The sequence below is a fragment of the Eumetopias jubatus genome, unplaced genomic scaffold, assembly GCF_037043125.1.
Source record: "Eumetopias jubatus isolate StellerSeaLion01/CBP00866 unplaced genomic scaffold, mEumJub1_p1.0 scaffold_14, whole genome shotgun sequence".
Taxonomy (NCBI): Eukaryota; Metazoa; Chordata; class Mammalia; order Carnivora; family Otariidae; genus Eumetopias; species Eumetopias jubatus.
Window position 1 is genome coordinate 57,142,997 of NW_028274820.1, and position 25,528 is coordinate 57,168,524.

Below are 25,528 nucleotides of genomic sequence, written 5' to 3' on the forward strand. Positions count from 1 at the left end.
TACAAGGCTTCTTCAGCTTTGCAGTGACTTCCTCATTGCTGAGCACCAACTAGCTTCTGTCTTTCTAAAGGTATCTTAAAGTTTTGTGATTAAAATTTCTGGGATTTTTTTAAGCTTTCCTCTTGTCTCAGTGACATTTCTGGAGTTTTATTCCTAGAGAGAGCTATAGGCTGTCTTATCTCTTCTAGTCCTTTCTAAAATGCTTTTTAAGTTCATAAATATGTTCAATGTCTTCCTTAATTGGAATTATTTGTCTAACTTTTACTATTATAGTCCAAATAAATCACCTTCTAGGTAGTTTTATATTTTCATATCTAATGTTTCTAAGTTTTATTTATAAGATTGTTAAGGATAGAGATTCAACATACTTTTTAAAAAAATTTTATTTATTCATTTGACAGAGAGAGCACAGTAGGCAGAGCAAGAGGGAGAAGCAGGCTCCCTGCTGAGCAGGGAGCCCGATGGGGGGCTCCATCCCAGGACCTGAGCCGAAGGCAGATGCTTAACTGACTGAGCCCTCAGGCACCCCTCAACATACTACTTTTCTGTCTCATAGATTTAAAATTTTTTAAATTTTTTTTTCAAAGATTTCATTTATTTGACAGAGAGTGACACAGAGAGAGAGGGAACACAAACAGGGGGAGTGGGAGAGGAAGAAGCAGGCTTCCCGCGGAGCAGGGAGCCTGATGTGGGGCTCGATCCCAGGACCCTGGGATCATGACCTGAGCCAAAGGCAGACGCTTAACGACTGAGCCACCCAGGCGCCCCCTGCTTGAATCTGAATATGAAGTTAATAAACAGAAATATGTTTCTATAGGATTTGTCAACCTCTTTAGAGGCAGTATATGGACAGGCCAAAGAAGGGACAAACTCTGAAGAAACACTTAAGAAATTTTATGACTGGAAGTGTGATAAAAGAGAGGAGTTCACCAATGTTAGAAGTGAAACAGAGGTTTCTCTACAACGTCTTGTAGCATGGTTCCAGAACACTGTAAAGGTAATAAGAGCTCTTACCCAGTGGTGGTATTGGTGTTGTAGTGTAAACCAGGGAATATGGGTTTTTTAATAATTTTCCAAGTATAATTTATTTCTTTTCTGAGGAGAAGAAAGGAAGAGGAAGAGAGGGATTGAGGGGAAGAGGGCTGGGATGGAGGAGTGAAGGATTTACATATTTGTATTCTCTAGGAACATATATGAAAAATAGCTTCATAAACCATTGTAGGTATAAGATAGTATCACTGGAATTTATTACAAGTCTAGTGTATTTTCTGTAGCTGTAGTGCAGAGATAAGGGTCTTATTGTATATACATGTGCTTTAGATGGTAGTAGAGCTTTCTTTGTTTAGTTTCTTTTTTAGCAAGACATGTGTTTTAATGTTAGTTGGCTAACTACTCATGCTGAAAATATGTTAATTGACAGTGTTTAAGTCTTTTAAGTTTTAGATATCTTAAATATCTTAAAGATATCTAACGTGACTGGAGAATACTAGTCTCAGTTGATACTAGATATTAGAAATGATTTTTTGTGTATTATTCTTTTTAGTTCTTATTTATTCTTATTTATTATTTTAAAAACACCATGTAATTTTTCAAAAGCTGTGGGGGCATGTAGTGTTGTGTTAATATACTTGGAACCCTAATTAAATTTCAGCCTCATTTTGTTACTGATTCTCTGTTTTCTGTGTTCTTCTCTCTGTTTTACAACCTTCTCAGCAAGGGCAAGGGACACCAGGGTGTCATTTATCTGTGTGAATGACTTACATATATGCATTTCTAGCTTTGTTTTGGGGAAAAAAAGTCTTTAATCTCCCAGCTACCTCCAGAACTCTTCATTTTGGTACTTTTTAATGGATATATTAACTAAGTTATTTTTTTGTTGTCTTTTATTATTGATCAGAATGTTTTTCTGCTTGGGTTAACTATCATGTATCCTTTTCTTTCATTTCCATAGCTGTTTCCCAAATCCAGATTTCCATAATCACATATCTAATGTCTGAAATCAAAGTGACTGCTTATGACTTTTATGTTCTATATTATAATTTGGGCCCATGATTTTATTCTATTTAACACTTTATTATAAAGTCTGTATCCTGGTAGAAAATACCTTTGTTTTCCTGAAGAGATGGACGTCATCTGGGTTTAATCTTTAATTTTTAATCTCCAGATTCCTAAATACTTAGTAGGTCATCACTAAATACCAGGTATAATTATATACCTGGTATTTTTTATTAAAGAGCTGACATTGTCTGCCTACTACCTATCAGATTTAAACTTTTCACCTAAGCATTTAAGGTTCTTACCAGCTTTTACTCAGACCGCTTCTTTTACTGTCCTCACAAAGTCTTGGTCTTGTTTCTGTTTTGTTGTTTTTTTTTCATACTTTTCCTCTTATGTCTCTTAACCACAGATTATGTTAAAAAATTGGTGTTTTATGTGTGTGATCTGTGTGTGCTTTTTCTTTTTTGATGTGTAAGTTTTGGGAGGGCAGTACTTTATCTTTCTTGTGTATCCTTACTTCCCCCACATTGCCCAGTGCATAGGCTAATGCTTTGCTCTAGGTATAAGGACATAATACTAATTGAAATAATTAAATGAGATACTTTCATGTTTTAATTTTTTTGCAAATGAGGCTTTTGATCTCTCTGTGGAAGAATCACGAACTTCTGAAGACACAATCAGTAGTCTTGATGAAATCCTAGAGAAGACTGAGTCAAGCGTCTGCAAAGAGCTGGAGATATCTCTGGTTGTGAGTATTGATATTCTTTGATATTGCTTCCTTTGAAGCAGTATGGTTTTTCTTGCTAATTAGAAAGTATGAAGACTGATCTTAGTTTTCCTCTTATAGACCTATTTGAAATAGTAACGTTGTCAAGTTCTAACCCAAACACAATGCAAATTTTTATTCATCCACAGTGATAATTTCATTTTTTTTAAGTTTTTATTTTAATGCCAGTTAGTTAACATACAGGGTTATATCAGTTTCGGGTGTACACTACAGTTAATTCAGCACTACTGTACATCATCCTGTGCTCATCTTGACAAGTGCACTCCTTAATCCCCATCACCTATTTAATCCACCCTCCCACCCCCTTCCCTTCTGGTAACCATCATTTTGTTAAATGATGTGTACTTTGTTTTTTTTTCTCTTCCAAATTTTTATTCAAATTCTAGTTAGTTAGCATATAGTGTAATGTTGCCTACAGGAGTAGAATTTAGTGATTCATTACTTACATATAACACCCAGTGCTCATCATAAGTGCCCTCCTTAATACCCATCTCCTGATATTTTCATTTTAATAGGACATTTCACATTAAAAAAGTAAAATCTAATGTTTAATTCTAGGAAAACTCCTCTTAATCTGAGTGTATCAGCTTTCTGTGTCATTTGATTCTTGAGTCCATCATACCCAATGACTAAGAAAAGACTTTAGAATTTGTAAAAAATTAAAATAAAATCTGGGAGAGCTCTGGAAGTGTATATACAAGAATGATTAGTAGCTCCCTTTCTGTTCCGTGTATGTTCCCTATCGTCATGCCAAGTTAAAAATTAGTGTAGCTCTTCAAAAGAGCATTTTGTAATGTTATTATTGCTCACTGGGACTCTTTCCCAGTGTTTCAGGCTGTTTACCAAAGTCTCATTGGTTATGTTGTTCCTTTTACTTGTTTCTTTTTCCCTTTTGCTGTTTTTTCAGGTTGGCATTGAAAAATACATATATGTTTCTGTATTTCCTTATTTTTAAAGTCTTTTTTTAATAGTATTTAGATGGTTTAGTCAGACTTCATTATTTTATTTTATTGCTGAAGTATGATTAACATACAGCGTTACATTAATTTCAGGTGTATAACATAGTAATTTGACATTTCTATACATCACTCAGTGTTCACCAGGATAATCTTAGTCACTGTCAGTCACCTTGTAAGACTGTTTATTACAATATTATTGACTATGTTCTCTATGCTGTACTTTTCATCTCCATGACTTATTTATTCTATAAATGGAAGTTTGTACCTCTTTGTCAGACTTGATTTTAGAAGTGGTTGTTAATAGATGATTTCTAAAAATAAAGTGTTGAAATTCTATGTGTTGTTAGTTCTTAAATTTAGTGTAGTGGTATCCTTGATTTCCTTTAACACTAATCTAGAAAGCTGTAGGAATAATAATGTGATGGGAGCAAAATTTTCTACATGAACATCTTTGATATCAGTCTCTCTTCTGCCTCGAAAAAGATACGTATTTAAGAAATATTTTGAAAAAAAAAAGAATTTTTAAAGGCATTATTTTAAAGTCTATTCATTGTTATTGGAGGTTTAAATTATTTTGGATACTCTTTTGTGAATAATTCTGTGTGTATGATTTATTTCACTTAGGAGCAAGGTGATGCAGACAAGGAGATCATTTTAAATACATATAGTCAAGTACTACAAAAGATCCGTTCAGAGGAAAGGCTTATTGCTGCAATACAATCCAAGTACGAGGACAGTATTGAGGTTGGATTATGCTTTATTTTTTTGGTCTTCTATATTGAGCCTTCGAATTTTTTAATACTTAAATTTTTCTCAAGTAGTTTAATATCCAGTGTATAGGTAACTAATTATTATTGCTAGAAAAACAGTATAGTTAGCTGGTGTGTAATTAAATTCACCCTACAGTGAAAATAGTGGTTTAATTGATAAAAATATATTGAAGTTTTGGATTGTCTTAAATCTTTGATTTCCTTGTGTTCTTCAAAACCTAACCTTTACTGGAGCACCTGGGTGGCGCAGTCAGTTGAGTGTCTGACTCTTGGTTTCGGCTTGGGTCATGATTTCGGAGTCATAGCATGGGAACCACCCCCCCCCACATTGGGCTCTGCTCTCAGCGCAGAGTCTGCTTGGGATTCTCTCTCCCTCTCCCTTTGCCCCTTCTGCTCATGCTCTCTCTTTCTCTAAAATAAATAAATAGATCTTAAAAAAAAAAATAAAACCTAATCTCTACCATCATTATCTTTATGCCTGTACAGGTTTACAGTAGAAAATTTGCTAAATACAGGAAGATAAGAAATAATAACATTGATTATAATCCCCTTAGCCTAAGAGATAGATACTCAGGGCTAGTTTCAGAGTATTTTCTTTTTGTATGGTGACTTATATATATGTACATATATCATGTGCATTGCATTGTTTTGTAAACTGTTTTGAAAATGTTTCTTCATTTAATGGTATATTATGAATACTGCCCCATGTAATTAATGATTCTTCTGTACTGTCATTTTGAGCAACTAAAGCATCATCACTTGCATAGATGTACAAAATTATTTAACATTCATCTGTGTTAGATGTTAAGGTTACTTCTATTTATTTTTAGCCATAAACAACACTGTACATAATCTTTGTGCATTCTTTTGTATGTTCCTCAGATTCCTAAAAATTGTTAATTACTAAGTCAAAAGGAATCAACATTCTTAAAAATTGATAACGTATTGTCACACTACTTTGGGGAAGGTAATTTTAGTTTATATCCTCACTAGAAATTCTGTTTGCATCATATCTAGCAAAGATGTCTCACTGTAGCTCTCAGCTTGAAATATTTCTCTTACCTTTGCTACTCTGATTGCTGGGACTCATATTCTCCTGGATAGAAATGTGGGTAACTAAGAAATCAGTTAGTAGATTGTCTTTTTGAAAATTGTGGAATTTCTTATTTCAGTCTGAACTTAGTAAATACTAGTTGAATCTTAGTAGAGAAATAAGAAATGGTCAGTAAGTGACTTCAGTAAATATTGTCTATGCTTTGAAAATATAATAACTTTTTTCTTACTTAGTTTAAGAAGCAGATTATCGAATGTTTAAATAAGAACCCCAATGTGGATCACTTGCTGTCCATTAAAAAGACATTGAAAAACTTAAAAGCTCGACTGAGATGGAAATTGGTTGAAAAGAATAATTTGGAAGAAGTAAGGAAACACTTGGTTCTTATGAAATTCCACGTGTGCCTCATTTTACTCTGATTCCTGAAAATAATGCGTAAATACATTCTTTACAATAGGAAAACTATTATTTACATTTTGTTTTATATTTTATCTTTTTTTCTGTGTATGTAAGATTATTACATTAATAGTGTAAACATTTTACCATGTCTTTAAATGTTCTTTGAAAACATTTTACATGGCTACTTTGGTTTTTAGTAACAAATATTTTAGAACAATTTAAAAATTCTTTGGTTTAGACTGTTATAATACCTAAAACAATACAAATCTACTACATGCAAGGTATTCCCCTAAAGGTAGAATTTTGTCATAATGTATTTTTAAGATCATGATGTTCTTTGTTAGCTCTCTTTTTAATGGCTGGACTTACTATTCCGCCTAAATATTCTAAGCTGTTTTCATACAATAATAGAACTGGAAGAATTCAGACACTCTAATCTGGACTAACCTCCTTCTTTCAGTTTGAAACTGAATTAACTGGTAATTCTTTGTGTTCCCTTGAGGATTGATTAATGAACAAAAGGAATCTACATTATGTCTTAATCCAACTTGAGTTGGCTCTTCCTCTTTGGAGCACTTAATTGGACTTGGAGTGAAACTAATTTAATGGTTTAAGATTTTTCCAGTTTTTCGTTCTATTCTGGACTCTGGGGGATGGGGTCTTTTTTAGTTTAATTTTTGGAGAAATATAACATAGAAAACATATATACTTTTTAAGGTGGCTTATTATCGTTGGAGTTTTAAGGAGTCTTTTTGAGGCCTGCATTGTCTGTCCTCTAATAGACACACCATACATTACTCTTTTTTTTTTTTTAACCAAATCTCATGTAGAAAACAGTTCCAGGGAATTTAGTTGTATTTTGGTTATTTTTGACATTTATTTTATGTTGGTAGATGGTCATCTTCTTAGAGAAAATCTATAGCAAATTAAGAGACAAGAAAAATCTGTGTTGATTTTATGTCTTTATTTTCTATTCCTTTTTGTAGGTTTGGGAAAAGTCTGTTAGAATAAAGTGTTATGGGGGTCTGTTTTCTGCTAGATACAGAAGGACACATAGAAATCAGAGTGATTTGCTATAGAAGTTGCATTCTTACTAGGAAGACTTGTTTTCGGTCTACTTTAATAAGCTTGTAAGGTCACTTTTTTCTTTCTGATTAAAGTCTGATGACTATGATGGATCTGAAATTGAGAAAATAAAACAAGAAATAGCTCAGTTGCGCAATAGTGTCTTTCAGGAAATTTACCGCGAGCGGGAGGAATATGTAAGTATTTAATTCTTTGAAGTTTTGAATTAGTTTTTACTGTAGAAATTGAATTCATATATCCATTTTATGAAGTGCACTATAATGACAAGACAAGATTATATTAGCATAGTTATGTTTGCATAGTAATGTTTATGTGAATTTAGAAATTAATTTCTGATGATAATTAATATCCATTGTACCAAATGTGGAAATTACAGAAAATTATAAAGAAGAAAAAATACCACCTGTAACTTTTCCATTCAGTTATAACAGTAGTAGTCCCTGTTAACTTTTCACTTAACTTTCTTTTTAGTCTTTTTTTCTGAGATTATAGCACAAACATACTTTTACATACTGCTTGATTTCTGTTTCACATGGAGCTAAAGATTTTTTCCTTTAATAAAATCTAAATCAACACCCTTTTAACCTAATGCTGCAATGAAAACATTAATCGGGCAGCATAGTTTAGTTGAAGAATATAACAAAATGCAACTACCTGAATTTTGGGGGGAAGTTACATCTTTAAGGCTCCACTTTTATGCTAATATTTTGTGACCTTGGGAGAGTCTCATCAGTGTATTTTCTCTTTAAAAGGTAAAGAATATGAGGTGCCTGGGTTGCTCAGTCTGTTGAACGTTAGACTTACGATTTTGGCTCAGGTCATGATCTCAGGGTTGTGAGATCAAGCCCTTGTCAGGCTTTGCACTGGGTGTGGAGCCAGCTTGGGATTCTTTTCTCCCCCTGCCCTTCCCCTCTTGCTCTGCATGCAGCCTCTCTTTATCTCACAAATAAATAAATGGAAGTGATACATTTTATGTTTCAGGGATGTTATGGGGGAACAAGTAAGGTGGACACTGCTTTGAACAATAAAAATACAATGAAAATAATAGGCAGTCAGAGAGGGAGACAAACCATAGGAGACTCTTAACTATAGGAAACAAACTGAGGGTTGCTAGAGGAAGGGGGGGTTCAGGGGATGAAGTAAGTGGGTGATGGACATTAAGGAGGGCACTTGTTGTAATGAGCACTGGGTGTTATATGCAACTGATGAATCACTGAATTCTACCTCTGAAACTAATAATATGCTATATGTTAATTGACTTTAAATAAAATAAAAGACAAGAAAATAATAGACATTCTAAGTGTTATGTTTTATTTAGCAAATTCATCTGACTGTGTGTGCTTAGTTACTCACCTTATGAACCTTGGGTAAAATAGCTATCTCCCAGTAAGTTGACAAGTGTCTAGAAGTTTTACTTAATAAATGTGACAAATGACTTTTCTAAGGATCCTCAGTTTTCACATTTACTTCAAAGTGGGTTTTGTAGAGCTGCATATTTGCTTCTTCTTTCAAGGCTTTTATGATTTTTTTCCCCTCCTAAATGAAATAGCTATTATTTTAAAATGTCAGTGTATTCTTAATATTCTGAGAAATGACAATTTTATGATGCAAATTGATGTTATCAACATACATTTTCATTTTAGCTTGGAAGTGAGTGTCTACTTTGATCTTAGGCAAGATATTGTGCCTATATATATATATATATATATATATATATATATACACACACACACACCCCAGTATAAAATTGATAATTAAGTTTTTCTTCTGGTAGTAAGATGGTGACTTTGACCCAGGATGACTCTTGGTTTTCATTTGATATCTCTTTATTTATTTACTTATTTATTTGACAGAGAGACACAAAGCGAGAGAAGGAACACAAGCAGGGGGAGTGGGAGAGGGAGAAGCAGGCTTCCCGCTGAGCAGGGAGCCCCATGTGGGGCTCGATCCCAGGACCCTGGGATCAAGACCTGAGCCGAAGGCAGACGCTTAACCCACTGAGCCACCCAGGCGCCCCTCATTTGATATCTCTTGTAGTAGAAGGCAAAATCAGTGATTATATATCTTATTAGATTATACATTTTATTAGATTGTGTATCTTGTTAGATTTATAGTAAGGGAGATACTGGTATGTTATTTTTTCCTGAAGAGCAACATGTCACAATTGAATATATGTTGATTTATAATAAAAAATATTTTTTAAATTTAGGAGAAGCTGAATAGCTTGGTACAGAAATGGTTCCCTGAGCTGCCTTTGCTTTATCCTGAAATAGGGTTACTTAAGTACATGGTAAGCTTTGTTGCCCTGAGAATTACTACTCCATAGAGGGTTGAAAAGTGATATTAAATTGTGTGTCAATGTTAAATTTATGCTGTCCTTACTATGAAGATTTCCTGATGAATAGTTTCTGGGTATTGTTAGAACTTTTCCTCAAGACTATCTTTAGTATTGGTATATTGTATTCTAATGTTTATATTAATTTGCATGTTTTTCTCTTTCCCTCATATCTATTCAGTACATTGCATGACACTTGTTTGAATTACAGATATTTATTTTTTGAAATGATAAAGCAATTTTAGCTGTTGTTTCAAGAGTTAGAATAAAAGCAGGATACTGCCAGTCATGAGGAATTTAAGCAGAATGTATCTTTTAGGTTAAAGCAGGCTGGGAATTCTAGAGAATTGGTTAAGTAGAGATGTGGACATGGGCATAGTTTTCTAGGCAGGCAGCATTCAAAGCCTGGGAAATCAATGTATTGGACAGAAGGCCTGTATGGAGCAGGATTAGTAAACTCGGGCTCTCAGGGCAGAATCTGTTAGCTCTGTGTTTTATATTGCCTGCTAAGGATGAGGGACTAGATGAAAGATCTATTCTTTAAGATTGTCATTAAATTCATGATAATAGCTTAAAGATAGTACAGAAATGGCTGTATTTATAGAGTTATGAACTCATGAATATGTAAGATTAAGGTCCCCTTAAATTGTTAATTACTGTAAAATTTTTCCAGACTAGACTTTAAAATAATGTGGGATTTTCTTCACAGTTCTTTAACTTTAGCTTAGACACTCATGTAGGATGGATGAATGAGTGGTGCTGCGTAGGACTTGAAAATTAGTTTTTAGAAGTGTGCTCATCTCTTTATTGTGAAAGATTATAAAACGTTTTAATCATAGCTAATGGACTCCTTTAATGATTTTAAGATGTTTGACTGTGATGTATGCCCAGGAAACCTCTGTAGGTTGATTATATTTTGTAGTTTACTTAAATAATATTGACAGCACATAAAAATAAAAACCAGAAAATAATTTCACAGCCCCTGTTACTAAAATTACACCACAATAAAATTTACCTTGATCTAAAATGTTGATAGGTTTTATCCAAAAAATGTATTCCTTTTAAAAAGTAGCAGAAATATCTAATAGGATTAAAATATTTGAAAACCATTTTCACTTTCAGGGATTCCACTTCAAACAGAGGCAGAGGTGTTAGAATTACTTCATAGTAGTCATAATTTTTATACTTTTCATTCCCATTCTACAGCCTTCTTTTTATCTGTCATCATTTTAATATTTTTAGGAAACACATGAAATCTTCCAAGTAAACATCAGGGTTTTTTGGATACATATCTGGTTGGTTAATACCAATCATATTCGGATTTTGTTCTACAACTGTAGCAGCTGTTAAATGTATGTTGATTACGCTTTGGGTGAGAGGACTTCAAGAGCCAGGAACTGGAAAAATCAGGAAGCTTTCAGTATTTTTATTTTACTGGTTTCTCCAGTAGGGTTGATGATGTCCAAATCATCTCATAGCATGTAACTAGTTATGTTGATGATTTAAAAGTACTGGGATGGGTTGGATTCTTTAACTGTACCAAAATTTGTGCCTAGAACTCTGGTGGTCTTCTTACTATGAGTTTGGAACGGGATCTTCTTGATGCTGAGCCCATGAAGGAACTTAGCAGCAAGCGCCCTTTAGTTTGTTCTGAGGTTAATGGGCAGATAATTCTTTTAAAGGTAAGTTTAAGTTCTGACCTGTGGAAGACTCAGAAGTATAAACAGGAGTGGTGGTATTATTTTCAGGAAAGTAAAAATTCACTGCTTGTTTTCTAAATTGTATGAGTTGAGGGGCACCTGGGTGGCTCAGTCGGTTAAGCATCTGACTTTTGATTTTGGCTCAGGTCATGATCTCAGGGTCCTGGGCATGGAGGCTGCTTGAGACTCTCTCTCTCCCTCTTCCTCTACCCCTCCTCCCCTCCACACCTCTCTCTCCTTCCCCCCTTAAAAAAAATTATATGAGTTAACTGGCATGATGCTTATGTTTCCTACTTGGCTGCCAGAACTAATTTTGAATTCAGTTTCCCTCATTTTCCTAAATAATATGTATCTTTAATAGGATATACTTGGCTTTTCTTTTTTGGGTGAACTTACTACATTCTATCCAATAGCCTTTTAAAATTCTTGCTTTACTTACACTGCTCTTTGAAATTTCAACTGTTTTGCCAATACAATTTTCTATTCTTTGATTTCTTTTTTGAGCTGGGAAACTGTTAATCATAATAGGATAATTAATTTGGCCCTAGTAGCAATGCATTATAGAATGTATATTAAGGTATAGGTAGACAATATGAGGGTTTTAGAGGGGAGGGAGATGGGGGGATGGGTTAGCCCGGTGATGGGTATTAAGGAGGGCATGTACTGAATGGAGCACTGGGTGTTATATGCAAACAATGAATCATGGAACACTACATCAAAAACTAATGATGTAATGTATGATGACTAACATAACATAATAAAATAAAAAGGTGTAGGTAGAATTGTTCTTTCTAAATTATAGCATTCAAGGCAGATAGAAAAGGTACTTATACAATTAAAAAATAAAATTAGATATAATTTAAATTATATAAAAATAACTATGTTTAAGTTGAAATAATGTATAATTAGAGTAAGATTTTTAATGTTGGAATTACCATTGTATCTCTTTTTGGTACCAGGGCTATTCTGTAGATGTGGACACAGAAGCTAGGGTGATTCAGAGAGCAGCCGCCTATCACAGAGCTTGGAGAAAAGCTAAAGAAGAGTCTGGGTTACTACCATTGATATTCCTATTTTTGTGTAAGGTAAAGTTCTTATGCTAATCTCTTGCAGAAAACATTTTATTTATAATAAGTTTTAGCTCCAAGCTTTAGAGAGGTAGTCCATTCCTTTTAACATAAAGGAAAAGTTATCTTATATAATTGATGTATACTAAAAATACATTGAAGAATTTTTCACTTTGAGTTTCATTCTGTTTTGCTTTTAGTCTGATCCTATGGCTTATCTGATGGTCCCATACTACCCTAGGGCAAACCTGAGTGCTGTTCAAGCCAGTGTGCCTTTAACTTCAGAAGTAAGTAAAAAACACTATTTCCATGGATATATTAAATGAGAAAATAATCCCTAATGTTAGAGGGCATAGTATATGCTTTATATACTATGTAAAATTTTTACTGATATTATGCTATGTAATTGTCACATCAATCCTGTGATGTGAGTTATCCTGTTATATACAGATGAGAAAAATGAGGCTCACAGAGATTAAGTGACTTGCACAGGGTCCTCAATAAGAGGCAGAGATGGGAACTGAAATTAAGTCTTTTGGTACCAAAGCCCATGCTTATAACCATTAAGCTGTGCTGTATATAAATTGTGTAGTATAGCACTTGATATTATAAGTGCTTAAGTGACAGCTTTAATTTACATTGTAAACTTGAATTAGTAATAAAAATAGAGGATGGCTTGATTCTTCTTACCTGGTAACACTATTTAGTCTCTTTTCTAGATGCTATATATGCTCATTTGTAATCTAAGTCTTGTTAGAGACTCAGTGTTTTAAGTTATATGTGTATGATATTACATAATCAGGGCTTCTGGTCTTCTATTTTTTCTCTATGCTGTATTCTTATTACAGGTTCATTTGGAAGAAGCTTTACTCACTCCTGGAAAAGTCTTTTAATTAAAGAAAAGGTTCAGATATTAAAATTATTTGCTGACTTCCTGACATCTTTTGTGTGTACTTGTCTGTAGGAAGCTTTAAAGGTCATGAAAGGTGTTGCCCAGGGCCTGCATACATTGCACAAGGCTGACATAATTCATGGATCACTTCATCAGAACAATGTATTTGCTTTAAATCGTGAACAAGGAATTGTTGGAGATTTTGACTTCACCAAATCTGTGGTAAAGTATTGTGGTTTTACAAATAGGTTCTAGACCTCATTAATATTATTAGACATTAGTACAGCCTTTTACATGATATGGTAATTTATTATAAGACCTCTGTCTTAGTTAAGGTATGTAGTGTTATGTAGTGTAAGCAACTAACTGTTACCAGCTAGGTGCTAGAACAAGAGTTTCTAAATTTGTGCCTTATATATATATATATATTTTTTTTTTTTTTTTTTTAAGATTTTATTTGTTTGAGAGAGAGACACAGTGAGAGAGGGAACACAAGCAGGGGGAGTGGGAGAGGGAGAAGCAGGCCTCCTGCTGAGCAGGGAGCTCATTGTGGGGCTTGGTCCCAGGACCCTGAGATCATGACCCAAGCCTAAGGCAGACGCTTAACGACTGAGCCACCCAGGCGCCCCTGTGCATTATATTTTTTAACTCTAAGTATTAGGAGCAACCTAACATTACAGTCAATGGCACTGACAGCACTAATGATTATTTTATCATCATCAAGAAATATTTAATTCCTTGTAAATACACAAGGAAAACTAGTTGGCCATCTCCTATCTCCCGTTCTGCTGGTGCCCTCTCCCACCAGTAGATTAAATATGGATATACATATTTTGCTAATTTTGATTAATGGGATATTCTTAGAAACTTGGGAACCTTGGACTTTTCCATTTAGTTTAAGTGATGGTTCAACTATGTTAGCTGCTAATTTGGTGTCATAATTTTAGTGCCTCAGAACAGGCAATTAGTAAAGATAGGAGTTTTTTTTTTTTTAAGTTTATTTTTATTGTTTATTTATTTGAGAGAGAGAGACAGAGAGTGGGGAAGAGAGGGAGAAGCAGGCTCCCTGCTGAGCAAGGAGCCTCATGTGGGATCATGACCTGAGTCAAAGGCAGATGCTTAACTGACTGAGCCACCCAGCACCCCTAAAGAGAGGAGATTTTAGACAATGGAAGAGCATACTGTGATTTTTTTTTTCGTAGAATGGGCAAGCAGTTTTCTTTTTTAAAATAACAGCTTTATTGAGATGTAATTCACATGTGTACAGTTCAGTACTAGTTTTTAGTATATTCACAAAGTTGTGTATTGATCACCACTATCTAATTCCGGAACAACTTTAACACCCCCTCCAAAAGAAACCCCATACAAATTTGCAGTCATTCCCCATTTCCTCCTTTACTCAGCCCCTTGGAAACCACTAATCCACTTTGTGTCCCTGTGATTTACTATTCTGGGCCTTTCCTATAAATGGAATCATATAGTATGTGCCCTTTGGTGATTGGCTTATTTCATTTAGTGTAACATTTTCAAGGTTCAGGTGTCTTGTAGCATGTATCTGAACTTCATTCCTTTTTAAAAATGCTCAAATATTTTGTTGTATGGATATACCATATTTTGTTTTTACATTCATCAGTTGGTAGACAGCTGGATTGTTTCTACTTTTTGATTATTATGAATAATGCTGCTGTGAACATTAGTATACAAGTTTTTGTGTGGACATGTTTTCATTTCTCTTGGGAGTGGAATTGTTTTGCTCTATGGTAACTCTGTGTTTCACTTTTTGAGGAACCAGACTATTTTCCAAAGTGGCTCCATCTTTTTACGTTTTCATCAGCAGTGTATGAGGATTTCAGTTTCTCTACATTCTTGCTAACATTTTATTGTCTGAGCAGTTCCCTTTTGACTAGTGTAAGTCTTAATGCTTTATACTTTGGTCATTTGCAAGTCATAGGGTAATGCCATCGGTGTATATGTAGTCTTAATGGTTTTCATATGGTAGTCAAAAAGAGGAGAAAATGAAAATGTAGAACTATAATGAAATGCTGGATTAAGAAAGATTTATACAAAGTAGACATATTGAAATATTTTTTATCATTAATTTATCTGAAAATTAAAGTACTATCCTAAGAAAAATGACTGAATTAGGAGTTTAAAAAAGTTTTCAACTCTTAGAGATCCTAGTTAACCTTTTGAGCATGCCATTTGCACAACTATGTATACGCATGACTACTCCAAGAATTATTTTTCCTCTTTTATACTGATTTGTCAACTGTTATTATCTCCCAAAACATCGTTTTTTTTTTTTTTTTAAGATTTTATTTATTTATTTGACAGAGAGACACAGCGAGAGAGGGAACACAAGCAAGGGGAGTGGGAGAGGGAGAAGCAGGCTTCCCACTGAGCAGGGAGCCAGATGTGGTGATCGACCTGAGCCAAAGGCAGACGCTTAATGATTGAGCCACCCAGGCGCCCCTCCCAAAACATCGTTTTAATCTTCATTTAAAATTACTTACTCTGAAATACTTATTAAACTCACCTTTGCTCCACTCTTTTCTTACTGCTCTCAGATTGAAGTATTAATCAGGAAGAAAAATTTGAAAGATAGTCTGTTGTCAAGATCATTGCTTTTCAGACTTTACAGTGCATGTGAATCACCTGGGATCTTGTTAATACGCAAATTCCTGGGCGAGAGTCTGCATTTCAAAAAGGTCTCAGGTGATGCCTTAGCTACAGGACTTTTGACTACACTGTAAGAAGCAAGGATAAAAGGTAGTGGGAGGAGAAGAGATAATTAACTCTTAATGATATGTACTAGGTAATTATTGTGCTAATTACCTTTATCTTTACAGTAAATCTGTAAGATGTTATTTTCATATTACAGTTATTTTAGGCTCAAAGAGGTTAAAGCCCAAGGTCACACAGCAAGTAAATGGGAGAGTGGGAATTGCTGCCAAGGTCTGAGTCCAGGGTTCACGTTCTTATCACTGAACATCTTTTGACACATAAGAAATGGTATACTTAGAAAATAATCAATAAGGAAGGAAAGTACTTTGTAGACTTCCAGTTTTTAAAAAAACTATTTAGAATTTTCAAAATTAGAAAATAGCACTCCTTCTTGCCCTTATGAACTTTATTTTTAAAAGAGGTTCCTAATGTTTAAATAATCAGTGTTTCTTGGTTTTGAATCTACTTGAGGCTGTAATGTGAAATGTAACCAAAGTCTCACTGTTAATTTTATGAGACTGATTTTAAGAGCAATTTGTAATAGCAGATATTGGGTAAAAATATTTGAAAGCAAGAGAGAACAAAATATTTCACATGAATTTGTTTTTTGTGTTGATTAAATGCAGAGGACTTCACAGAAGCTACCTCATCTGTGTTGCCTCTAAAATATTTAACTTACTGTTTTTGTAGAGTCAGCGAGCCTCAGTGAATATGGTAATCGGTGACTTGAGTTTGATATCACCTGAACTGAAAATGGGAAAGCCTGCTTCTCCAAGTTCTGACTTGTATGCTTATGGCTGCCTTTTATTATGGGTATGTTATTTTTTTGTTGAAATAGATTAGTCATATATATAAAAATATATAAATATGTGTAAATATATTTATATATATTTAAGTATATAAAGCGATGATTTTATAGTGGTTTTACTGAATATACTGCTCTGGATAAAGAGCAGTGGTAGCTTTTTAGTAAAAAAAACTTAGTAGAAAATTGCTTTTTTTCTTCCCTTTTTAAAAAAAGTTTTATCATAAGCTATATACTTCCTATCATCTATTGTATACTTACTATGAGTTGGCTTGATATATATTTTACATATCATGCTATTGTGTTTTATTAAAGTCAAGATTAACAGTAAAGATGATTTTGTCCTATATTAATCTATAAATGGTTCATGCATGTGGAAAAGAAATGTTAAATGAGCCTTGAGTAAGTGTTCCTGCTTTTACTATAAATCAAGTAGCTGCTTTTTTATCCATGGCTTAAATTTATTCTTCCTACAAATTATGAGGGATTAAGTATTAACAAGGAGGGGATGTCTGTTTTTACTTCTTTTGCTTAACATTGTACTGGAGATTCTAGCCCAGGGGTCAGCAGAGTTTTTTATAAAGGGCCAAATGGTAAATATTTTAGGCCTTGGGAGCCATATGGTCTCTGTTGCTGTGGAAAGTAGCCATAAATACACGTAAATGAATGAATGGCTGTGTTCCAATGAAGCTTTATTTATGGACATTGAAATTTGAATTTCATATAATTTTCATGTGCCATGAAATAGTATTCTTTAATTTTCTCTTAAACACTTAAAAATGTGAAAACTATTCTTGGCTTATAGGCTATACACAAATAAGCAGTGACATAGATTTGGCATGCAGGCCGTAGTTTGCTCATCCTGGTTTTAGCCAGTATGATGTCAACAAAAAGAAATAAAATGCATACAGTTTAAAAATGAAGAAGTAAAGCTGTTTTTATTCAAAGATGACATGATTAATTATGTGCAAACTTTAGGAATGTACTTAAGAGCTACTAGAATTAAGAAGTTTAGCAAGGTTGCAGGATGCAAAATCAGTATAATAATTAACTGTTTCTATATACTAGCAACAAACAATAGGAAATTGAAATTAAAAAGTCATTTACATGGGTATCAAAAATTTGGAATTTTTAGGGCTAAATATGACAAAAAATGTGCAAGACCTATACCCTGAAAACTATGATATATTGTTGAGAGAAATTAAAGAAGACATAAATAAATGGAGAGCTGCATCATGGTCATGGACTGGAAGACTGAATGTTGTATGGATGTGAATTCTTTTTTTTTTTTTTTAATATTTTATTTATTTTTGAGAGAGAGCAAGAGCACGAGCCGGGGAGGGGCAGAGGGAGAGGGAGAAGCAAACTCCCCACTGAGCAGGGAGTCAGACTGACGTGGGGCTCCATCCCAGGACCCTGGGATCATGACCTGAGCCGAAGGCAAGATGCTTAACCGACTGAGCCACCCAGGCGCCCCTGGATGTGAATTCTTAAATAGGTCTATGGATTCAATACAATTTCAACAAAAATATTTCTAGGCCCTTTTATTTTTTCAACAGTAATTGACAGGTATAATTTATATGAAAATACATAGGAACTCAGGTAGCTAAAACAGTTTTGAAAAGTTAAACTACCTGATTTTAAGACTTAATAAAATTATAATGAATCAAACATTGTGATGTTGGTGTAAAGTCAGACATACAGCTCAGTGTAAAGGCAGTAGAAATAGATGAAATAGTAGAAATATATAATCAGTTATTTTTGACAAAGATTTCAAGGCAATTCTGTGAGGAAAAGGATCATCTTCAACAAATGGTGCTGTAACAGTTGGATATCTATATATAAAATATAAACTGATTTAATCCTTGCACAATTTATAAAAATTAACTCTAAGTGTATATTAGATTTAAAGGTAAAACTGAAGTCTTTTATTTTATTTAAAATCAATTAACATAGTATATTATTAGTTTCAGACGTAGAGTTCAGTGATCCATTGGTTGCATATAACCCAGTGCTCATTACATCAAGTGCACTCCTTAATGCCCATCACCCGCTTACTCCATCTCCCCACCTGCCTCCCCTTCAGCAACCTCCAGTTTCCAGTTTGTTTCCTATAGTTAAGAGTCTCTTATGATTTGTCTCCCTCTCTGATTTCATCTTATTTTTCCCTCCCTTCCCCTATGTTCATCTGTTTTGCTTCTTAAATTCCACATATGCGTGAAATCATATATTTGTCTTTCTCTGATTGACTTACTTTGTTTAGCATAATACCCTCTAGTTCCATCCATGTCATTGCAAATGGTAAGATTTCATTTTTTTGATAGCTGAGTAATAATATATACCACACCTTCTTTATCTGTTCATCAGTGGATGGACATCTGGGCTCTTTTCCATATTTTGGCTATTGTGGACATTACTGCTGTAAACATTGGGGTGCATATGCCCCTTAGAATCACTATTAAAACCTAAGTCTTTAAAACTGTAATAAAACATAGGAGATAATTTTATTGATTTTGAGTTTGGCAAAGATTTCTGTAATAGGATATTAAAAAACATCAAGTATAAAAGAAAAAAATCAGTAATTCAGATTTGATCAAAATTTAAAACTTTGCTTTTCAAAAGAGACAAAAATGAAGGGCAAGACGTATGAACTGGGAGAAAGTATTTGCAAAAGTCTTGTATCTCATTTACAAAGAGCTCTTAAAACTCAAAAATAAGACAACTCAGTTTAAAAGTGGGCAGAATTGTTTAAATAGACATTTTATGAAATAAGATATCTATATGTAAATAAACATGTATCTTTAGTTATTAGGCAAAAGCAAATTAAAACTGAAATGATATACTACTACACCTCCACAAGGATGCCTGAAATTAAAAAGAGTGACCATACCAAGTGTTGACTAAGATGTGTAGCAGCTGCATCTCTCATATTGCCGAGAGGAATGTAAGTGGAGCAACCACTCTGGAAAACAAAATTTGGCAGTTTGTTAAAAGGTTAAACATATACCTGCCATGTGACCCAGCCATTTTTACTCCTAGGTAGTTAGCCAAGAGAAATGAAAGCATATGTCCACACAGAGCTGTATGCAAATATTCAAAGACATTTTATTTGTAATAGCCCAAAACTAGGAACAGCTGAAATATCCATCAACTAAGTGAATGGATAAACAGTTTGCTGTATATCCATTGGAATACTACTAGCAGTAAAAAGGAAAGAACTATTAATACACTCAATAATATGGAAGAATCTTAAAATAATCCTGCCAAACTAAAGAAGCCATATAAACTTCTGAACAATGTACGCTTACTTATAGTGACATAAAGGAGATCATTAATGCTCTGGGGTCTGAGGGCAGAGGGGAAGGGGGAGGGATGGATTACAAAGTGGCATGACGGAATTTTTTGGCATGATCACTGTGTTCCATTAGCTTGATTGTGGTGATTTTGTAGGTATATACGTATATCAAAACTAATCATATTACTTTAAATATATGTAGTTTGTTGAACATCAATTATATCTCAAAGCTGTTACCAAAATCATTGGGAATCTCCCCATTTAATTATTTTCAAGTTTTAGCCTTTTGCTGGCTTAGGTATTTAGAGCTCAGTTTCATAGAACCATCATAGTCATAGAAATAATTAAACTGGCATCATTTTAATCATTGCTTCAGTAATCTGTTTCTTCTTTACATCAGAGGGATGAAAGTAAATGTGTTGTATATTTTTATGTTCCTCAGAGCTGTCATAAAATATCATTTATGTATGGTAATAGTCTTTATTTCATCTCTTTTCTTTCTTCATCAAATGGTAGTAAAGAGCTCTATATGAGTCCGTATACTATTGTACTGAATTTCTGCTCTTATTTATTAAAATTAATTTAATTTAATTTTTTAAAGTAATCTCTGTGCCCAATGTGGGGCTTGAACTCATAACGCTGAAATCAAGAGTTGCATGCTTTACCAACTGAGCCAGCCAGGCACCCCTAAAACTTTATTTTCTAACTAAAATGTAGTACAGTTGACTATTTTTGGCATACAGTCCTTTGAAGATTTTCTCTTGTTATTTCCCTCTAAAAGCTTTATAGTTACATGCTTTACATTTAGATCTAGAATCAATTTTAATGTAATTTTTGTTTAAGGAGTGAGGTTTATGTCAATGTCTGTGTTCTTTGCATATGGATGTCCAATTGTTCCAACACCATTTGTTAAAAAGACTTTTTTTTTAAACAAAAATACAAGAGAACAAATCTACACCTTTATTTATTTACTTTTCATTAAATTTAAATCCTTGAGGGTTACAGCATCACACGGATTCTGTGGCCACTGGCTTTAGCAGGAAGGTTGCTTCAGAATTTGGCACGAACCATCCCACCGTTTCCATGAGCACGAGTTACTTTTCCCCAGATTACTCTGGTTTTGTTTGGTTTGCCACCAGGAGTCACTGTATTGTTCTTCGCTTTGTACACATAAGCACATCTCTTGCCTAGATAGAATTATGTTTCATCTCAAGCATAAACACCTCCAATTTTAAGAAGAGCTGTGTGCTCCCTCTGGTTCCGGAGACCCTGCTTATAGCCAGCAAAAATGGCCTTGGACCACAGCCTTCCAGACATTATTTGGCATTATAGGAGTCCTGTTCCCAGCAGGCCTCCACAGACTCCAGGATGGCCAAAAAGACTTATTTTCTACTGACTTTCCTTGGCATCTTTGTAAAGCATTAGTTGGTCATGTTTGTGTAAGTCTGTTTCTGGACTCTTTATTCTGTTCCATTGATCTATATATCTGTTTACTAATACCACACTGTTTTGATTATTGTATCTTTATGGTAAGTCTTAAGAATTGGGTAGTAGGTACAGGGTCAGTGGGCTGGGGCTGGGCCATTGTGCAGGTGCGGGTGCTTGTGGCAGCCTGGCCCAGCCATGGTGCAGGCCTGGTACATGGATGAGTCCACCAGCCACCAGAGGAGGCCCCACCACACTGTGCCCAGCCATCTGGTCAGCTTGGAGAAGCTGTGCTGGCTCAGAGTTCTTTACTGGAGGCTGGCTGCTGACAAATATGAGAGTGATCAAGAATTAGAGAAGATCTGAAGAGAGATAAACTACTCCTGGATGGATATAATAACCATATGTGAGGATAAACTACCAAATTATGAAGAAAAGATTAAGATGTTCTATGAGGAGCATTTGCACCTGGATGATGAATAGATCTGCTACATCTTGGATGGCAGTGGGTATTTTGATGTGAGAGAGAAAGAGGACCAGTGGATCCTCATTTTCATGGAAGGAGGAAACATGATAACTCTGCAGGGATTTATCACCACTTCACACTGGGGGAAGGAGCTACATGAAGGCCATGGGGCTATTGTGGGAGAACTGGTGTGCATGGTGTACAATTGGCCGGCTGACCATTTCGAGGGCAGTACATGGAAGTTTTGGGGCAGACAGTGTAGAGGTGCTTCAAGGGCCTAGCTCACCCTTTGCCCTTGTGAATGTCCTGAACATGATCACAACAGAGAACCAGTCTTTTTCCTTCGCTTTTATATTGTAGACTTGGGGCTAGGTGAGCTTTCCTTTGCAAGATTATTTGATTAGAATATGTGTTAATGAAAGGAACTTTATTATAAAAGTGATTTTTACATGGGAGAAACAGAATGTGGACAAATCTCATTCATCTTACCTAATTCAAGATCAGTGGTCAGCAACCCTGTGTCAGCACATGTGTTTGCGTTTAACCTGAATGAGAGTCATCTCCCCAAATGTAAGTGCCACGCTGCTCCATCTGAACCTGGTTTTTTGTAAGCAGATGTTGGTTGATGCCATGCCTACTTTGTAAGAAGGTGTCATAGTTGATGATGGTACTTGCCAGGTAGAAACTTCTCCCCCAGAACTGCATGGGGAGTGCTGTTGGGGGCAAGCTCTCATATTAGTGGGAGGATACTTGGAGTTGCTTTTGCCACTTTCTTGTTCAAAATAAAGTAGCTGCCTTAATTTTATCCTCTTGGCTTGGAGTTCTTATATTTAGGTATCATTGTTCATTAAATCACCCCATTTAGAAAAAAAAAAGAATTGGGTAGTATAATTAGTGTGAATTTCTTCGTCAAATTGTTTTAGCTCTTTGGATATCTTTGCCTTTCTATATACATTTTCAGAAACAGCTTATCTATATGTACCAAAAACCCTGCTGTGATTTTAATTGGAATTGTATTAAATCTGTAGGTCAATATGGGGAGAATTAACATCTTTACCAGGTTGATCCATGAACTCCATTTATTTAGGTTTTCTTTGATTTATTTTTTATTTTATTTTTTAAAGATTTTATTTATTGAGAGAGAGAAAAAGAGAGAGCACATGGGAGGGGGTAGGGTCAGAGGGAGAAGCAGACTCCCTGCTGAGCAGGGAGCCCGATGCGGGACTCAGTCCAGGGACTCTAGGATCATGACCTGAGCCAAAGGCAGTTGCTTAACCAACTAAGCCACCCAGGTGCCCTGATTTTTTTTTTTTTTTAAATCAGCTTTTGGTATTTTGAGCTTAGAGATCCCTTATGTTTGTTATTGGATTTATACCTAAGTATTTCATTTTTTGGAGCTATTGTGATATTTTTAAAAAGTTTTGGGTTTTTTTTTTAGTTCAAGTTCATTTTATTTCAAAATAATTATTTTATTGATAGGAAAGTTAGTTTAGTACTAAAGATTATGTATACTTTGATCTTCCTTCTCAAAGAATTAGGCAAGTTATAGCAAAAACATACAGTGCAAAATTTATAAAATGACAGAAAGTCAAGACCTAGGGGCTGTGTTTGAAAAGGCATTATTCAGAGTTAAACTGGAACCATTCGTTATCAAAAGATCGTATTTCCAGGGCCATGAATGGATGACTATCATTTTATGGCTTTTAAAAGTTTTAGAATTAGCAAAAATAAAAAAAACAGCTTATTTGATATTAAAACTCTAAAATAGACTAGATATTTTGGTCACATCATAAGATATTTTGGTTTTGAGTTATTTTTTGTTATGATACCAGATTAAATGATGGAAATATTCCAAAGACTGCTTTCAACTACAGAAAACTAGTGTTTGAGTGTTCACAACCCTTCTACCTCCAGTAAACCATAACTTTTCACTGGTACATTTGAAAGGTTGTTTTGTCTTAAAGTCATTTGTATTAAGATTCTTCAATTCTTGGGACGCCTGAGTGGCTCAGATGGTTAAGCATCTACCTTCAGCTCAGGTCGTGATCCCAGGGTCTTGGGATTGAGTTCTGCATTGGACTCCTTGCTCAGCAGGGACCCTCCTTCTCACTCTGCTTCCTGCTTCCTCTGGTTGTGCTTTCTCTCTCTCTCTACCTGACAAATAAATAAAATCTTTTTTTGTTGTTTTGTTTTTTTAAGATTTTATTTATTTATTTGAAAGAGAAAGAGCACAGAGGGAGAGGGATAGGGACAAACAGACTCGCTACTGAGTACAGAGCCTGATGACCCTGGGATCATGACCCGAACTGAAGGCAGATGCTTAACCGACTGAGCCACCCAGGTGCCCCATAAATAAAATCTTTAAAAAAAAAAAAAAGATTAAAAAAAAAGATTCTTCAATTCTTTTTAGGTTACAATGAAATTCTTTTTTTGAAAGATTTTATTTTAGAGAGTGCGCGTGTGTGGGCATGCGAGTAGGGGAGGGGCAGAAAAGGAGAGGGAGGGAAAGGGAGAGAATCTCAGGCAGACTTGGAGTGAGCGTGGAGCCCACTACTGGTTCCATCTCATGACCCTGAGATCATGACCCTGAGATCATGGCTTTAGCCAAAACCAAGAGTCAGATGCTTAACTGACTGAGCCTCCCATGGGCCCCGGTTATAATGAAATCCTTAAAGGCTTTGTTGGAAGCCAGTTGTAAAAATTAGAGCAATTCTGACATTGTTATATTGAAAAAACATTTTCAAAACACAAAAATTGTGTTTGTGTGTGGGTTCTGTGATGAAGCTGAATAATTTAAGAGAAGTAAATGGTGCATTTCTTTTATTCAAATGACACTTTTTCAGCCTACTCTTATCTAAAATGCAACCCTTTTCCCTGCTTTAGTTTTCTCTCAACATACTATATATTTCTTTTATTTATGTTTATTATTGTCTGCTTCTGCCAATAGAATGTGAGCTTCTTGGGGGCAGCTTGTGTGTCTTATTTGTTGCTATATCTGCAATGTGCTGGGTGCAGAAGGGGCACTCACATATTAATTGACTGAATGCATGTCTTTATGGTATCAGAATGAATGTTTAAGTTTTAGCCACAATTATGTACTGAAGTAGTAGGTTTTTTTTTTTTTTTTAAGTGTACCATGTTTTCTTGGTGAGTTCATCTACTCATTTATGCCACCTTGTATATTTCTTTGGAGCTTGTTTGAAGATTTTTTAAAAACTCCAACTCAATGTATTTCTAGGAGATGTTAGTAATCATACTGATCCATTGAACAACTAACCTTGGGTTTTCTGGACCTTCTTAACAACTTGAGATGCATACCTTCTTGCAATTTCAATTACCTTCTAAAAACCATGATTTTGTGATCCTCTGTAATTTTTCTTTTACAGAAGTAGAATCCAATCCAGTGCATTTTTATCTTGACAGGATTCCCTAATCTCTTATTTTACTATAACTGCTCTTAAATCTCCAATATGTTTTGTGCACTTTATTTTCTCCTCGTGTATCAGCAACCTCCTAGCTTCTCTTCTTTCCTTCATCAACCTTGAACCCCATCATAGAACATCCAGACTGTGTTCTCTTTTACTCCTTTTTTTCTCTTATATAATCTGCTTTTTGAGGCATGTCTAACCTTATCTTCTGTGAGCTGTTTGGTGAGAAATCCTCTTCTTAGCCTTGCATGGACATGTTTTAACACTTCTTTTTAGAATTTAGGTGTACTTTTCACACATTATGCTTTGTTTTGGTGCTTAATCCAAAAGTAAGAGAC

The 25,528-nt window shown here is 34.7% G+C and overlaps 1 protein-coding gene and 1 pseudogene across 1 annotated transcript in view; both read left to right on the forward strand.

Moving 5' to 3' along the window:
- Positions 1–25,528, forward strand: part of STK31 (serine/threonine kinase 31) — a 79,121-nt gene that overhangs the window by 36,365 nt on the left and 17,228 nt on the right. Inside the window, exons 11-21 of the mRNA XM_028119364.2 lie at positions 818–997; positions 2,630–2,746; positions 4,369–4,488; positions 5,802–5,933; positions 7,128–7,229; positions 9,263–9,343; positions 10,945–11,070; positions 12,048–12,173; positions 12,356–12,442; positions 13,120–13,269; positions 16,462–16,584. Coding sequence (XP_027975165.2) covers positions 818–997; positions 2,630–2,746; positions 4,369–4,488; positions 5,802–5,933; positions 7,128–7,229; positions 9,263–9,343; positions 10,945–11,070; positions 12,048–12,173; positions 12,356–12,442; positions 13,120–13,269; positions 16,462–16,584 — 1,344 coding nt within the window. The remainder of the gene's footprint in view (positions 1–817; positions 998–2,629; positions 2,747–4,368; positions 4,489–5,801; positions 5,934–7,127; positions 7,230–9,262; positions 9,344–10,944; positions 11,071–12,047; positions 12,174–12,355; positions 12,443–13,119; positions 13,270–16,461; positions 16,585–25,528) is intronic.
- On the forward strand, positions 21,495–22,024 carry LOC148162517 (acireductone dioxygenase pseudogene; annotated as a pseudogene).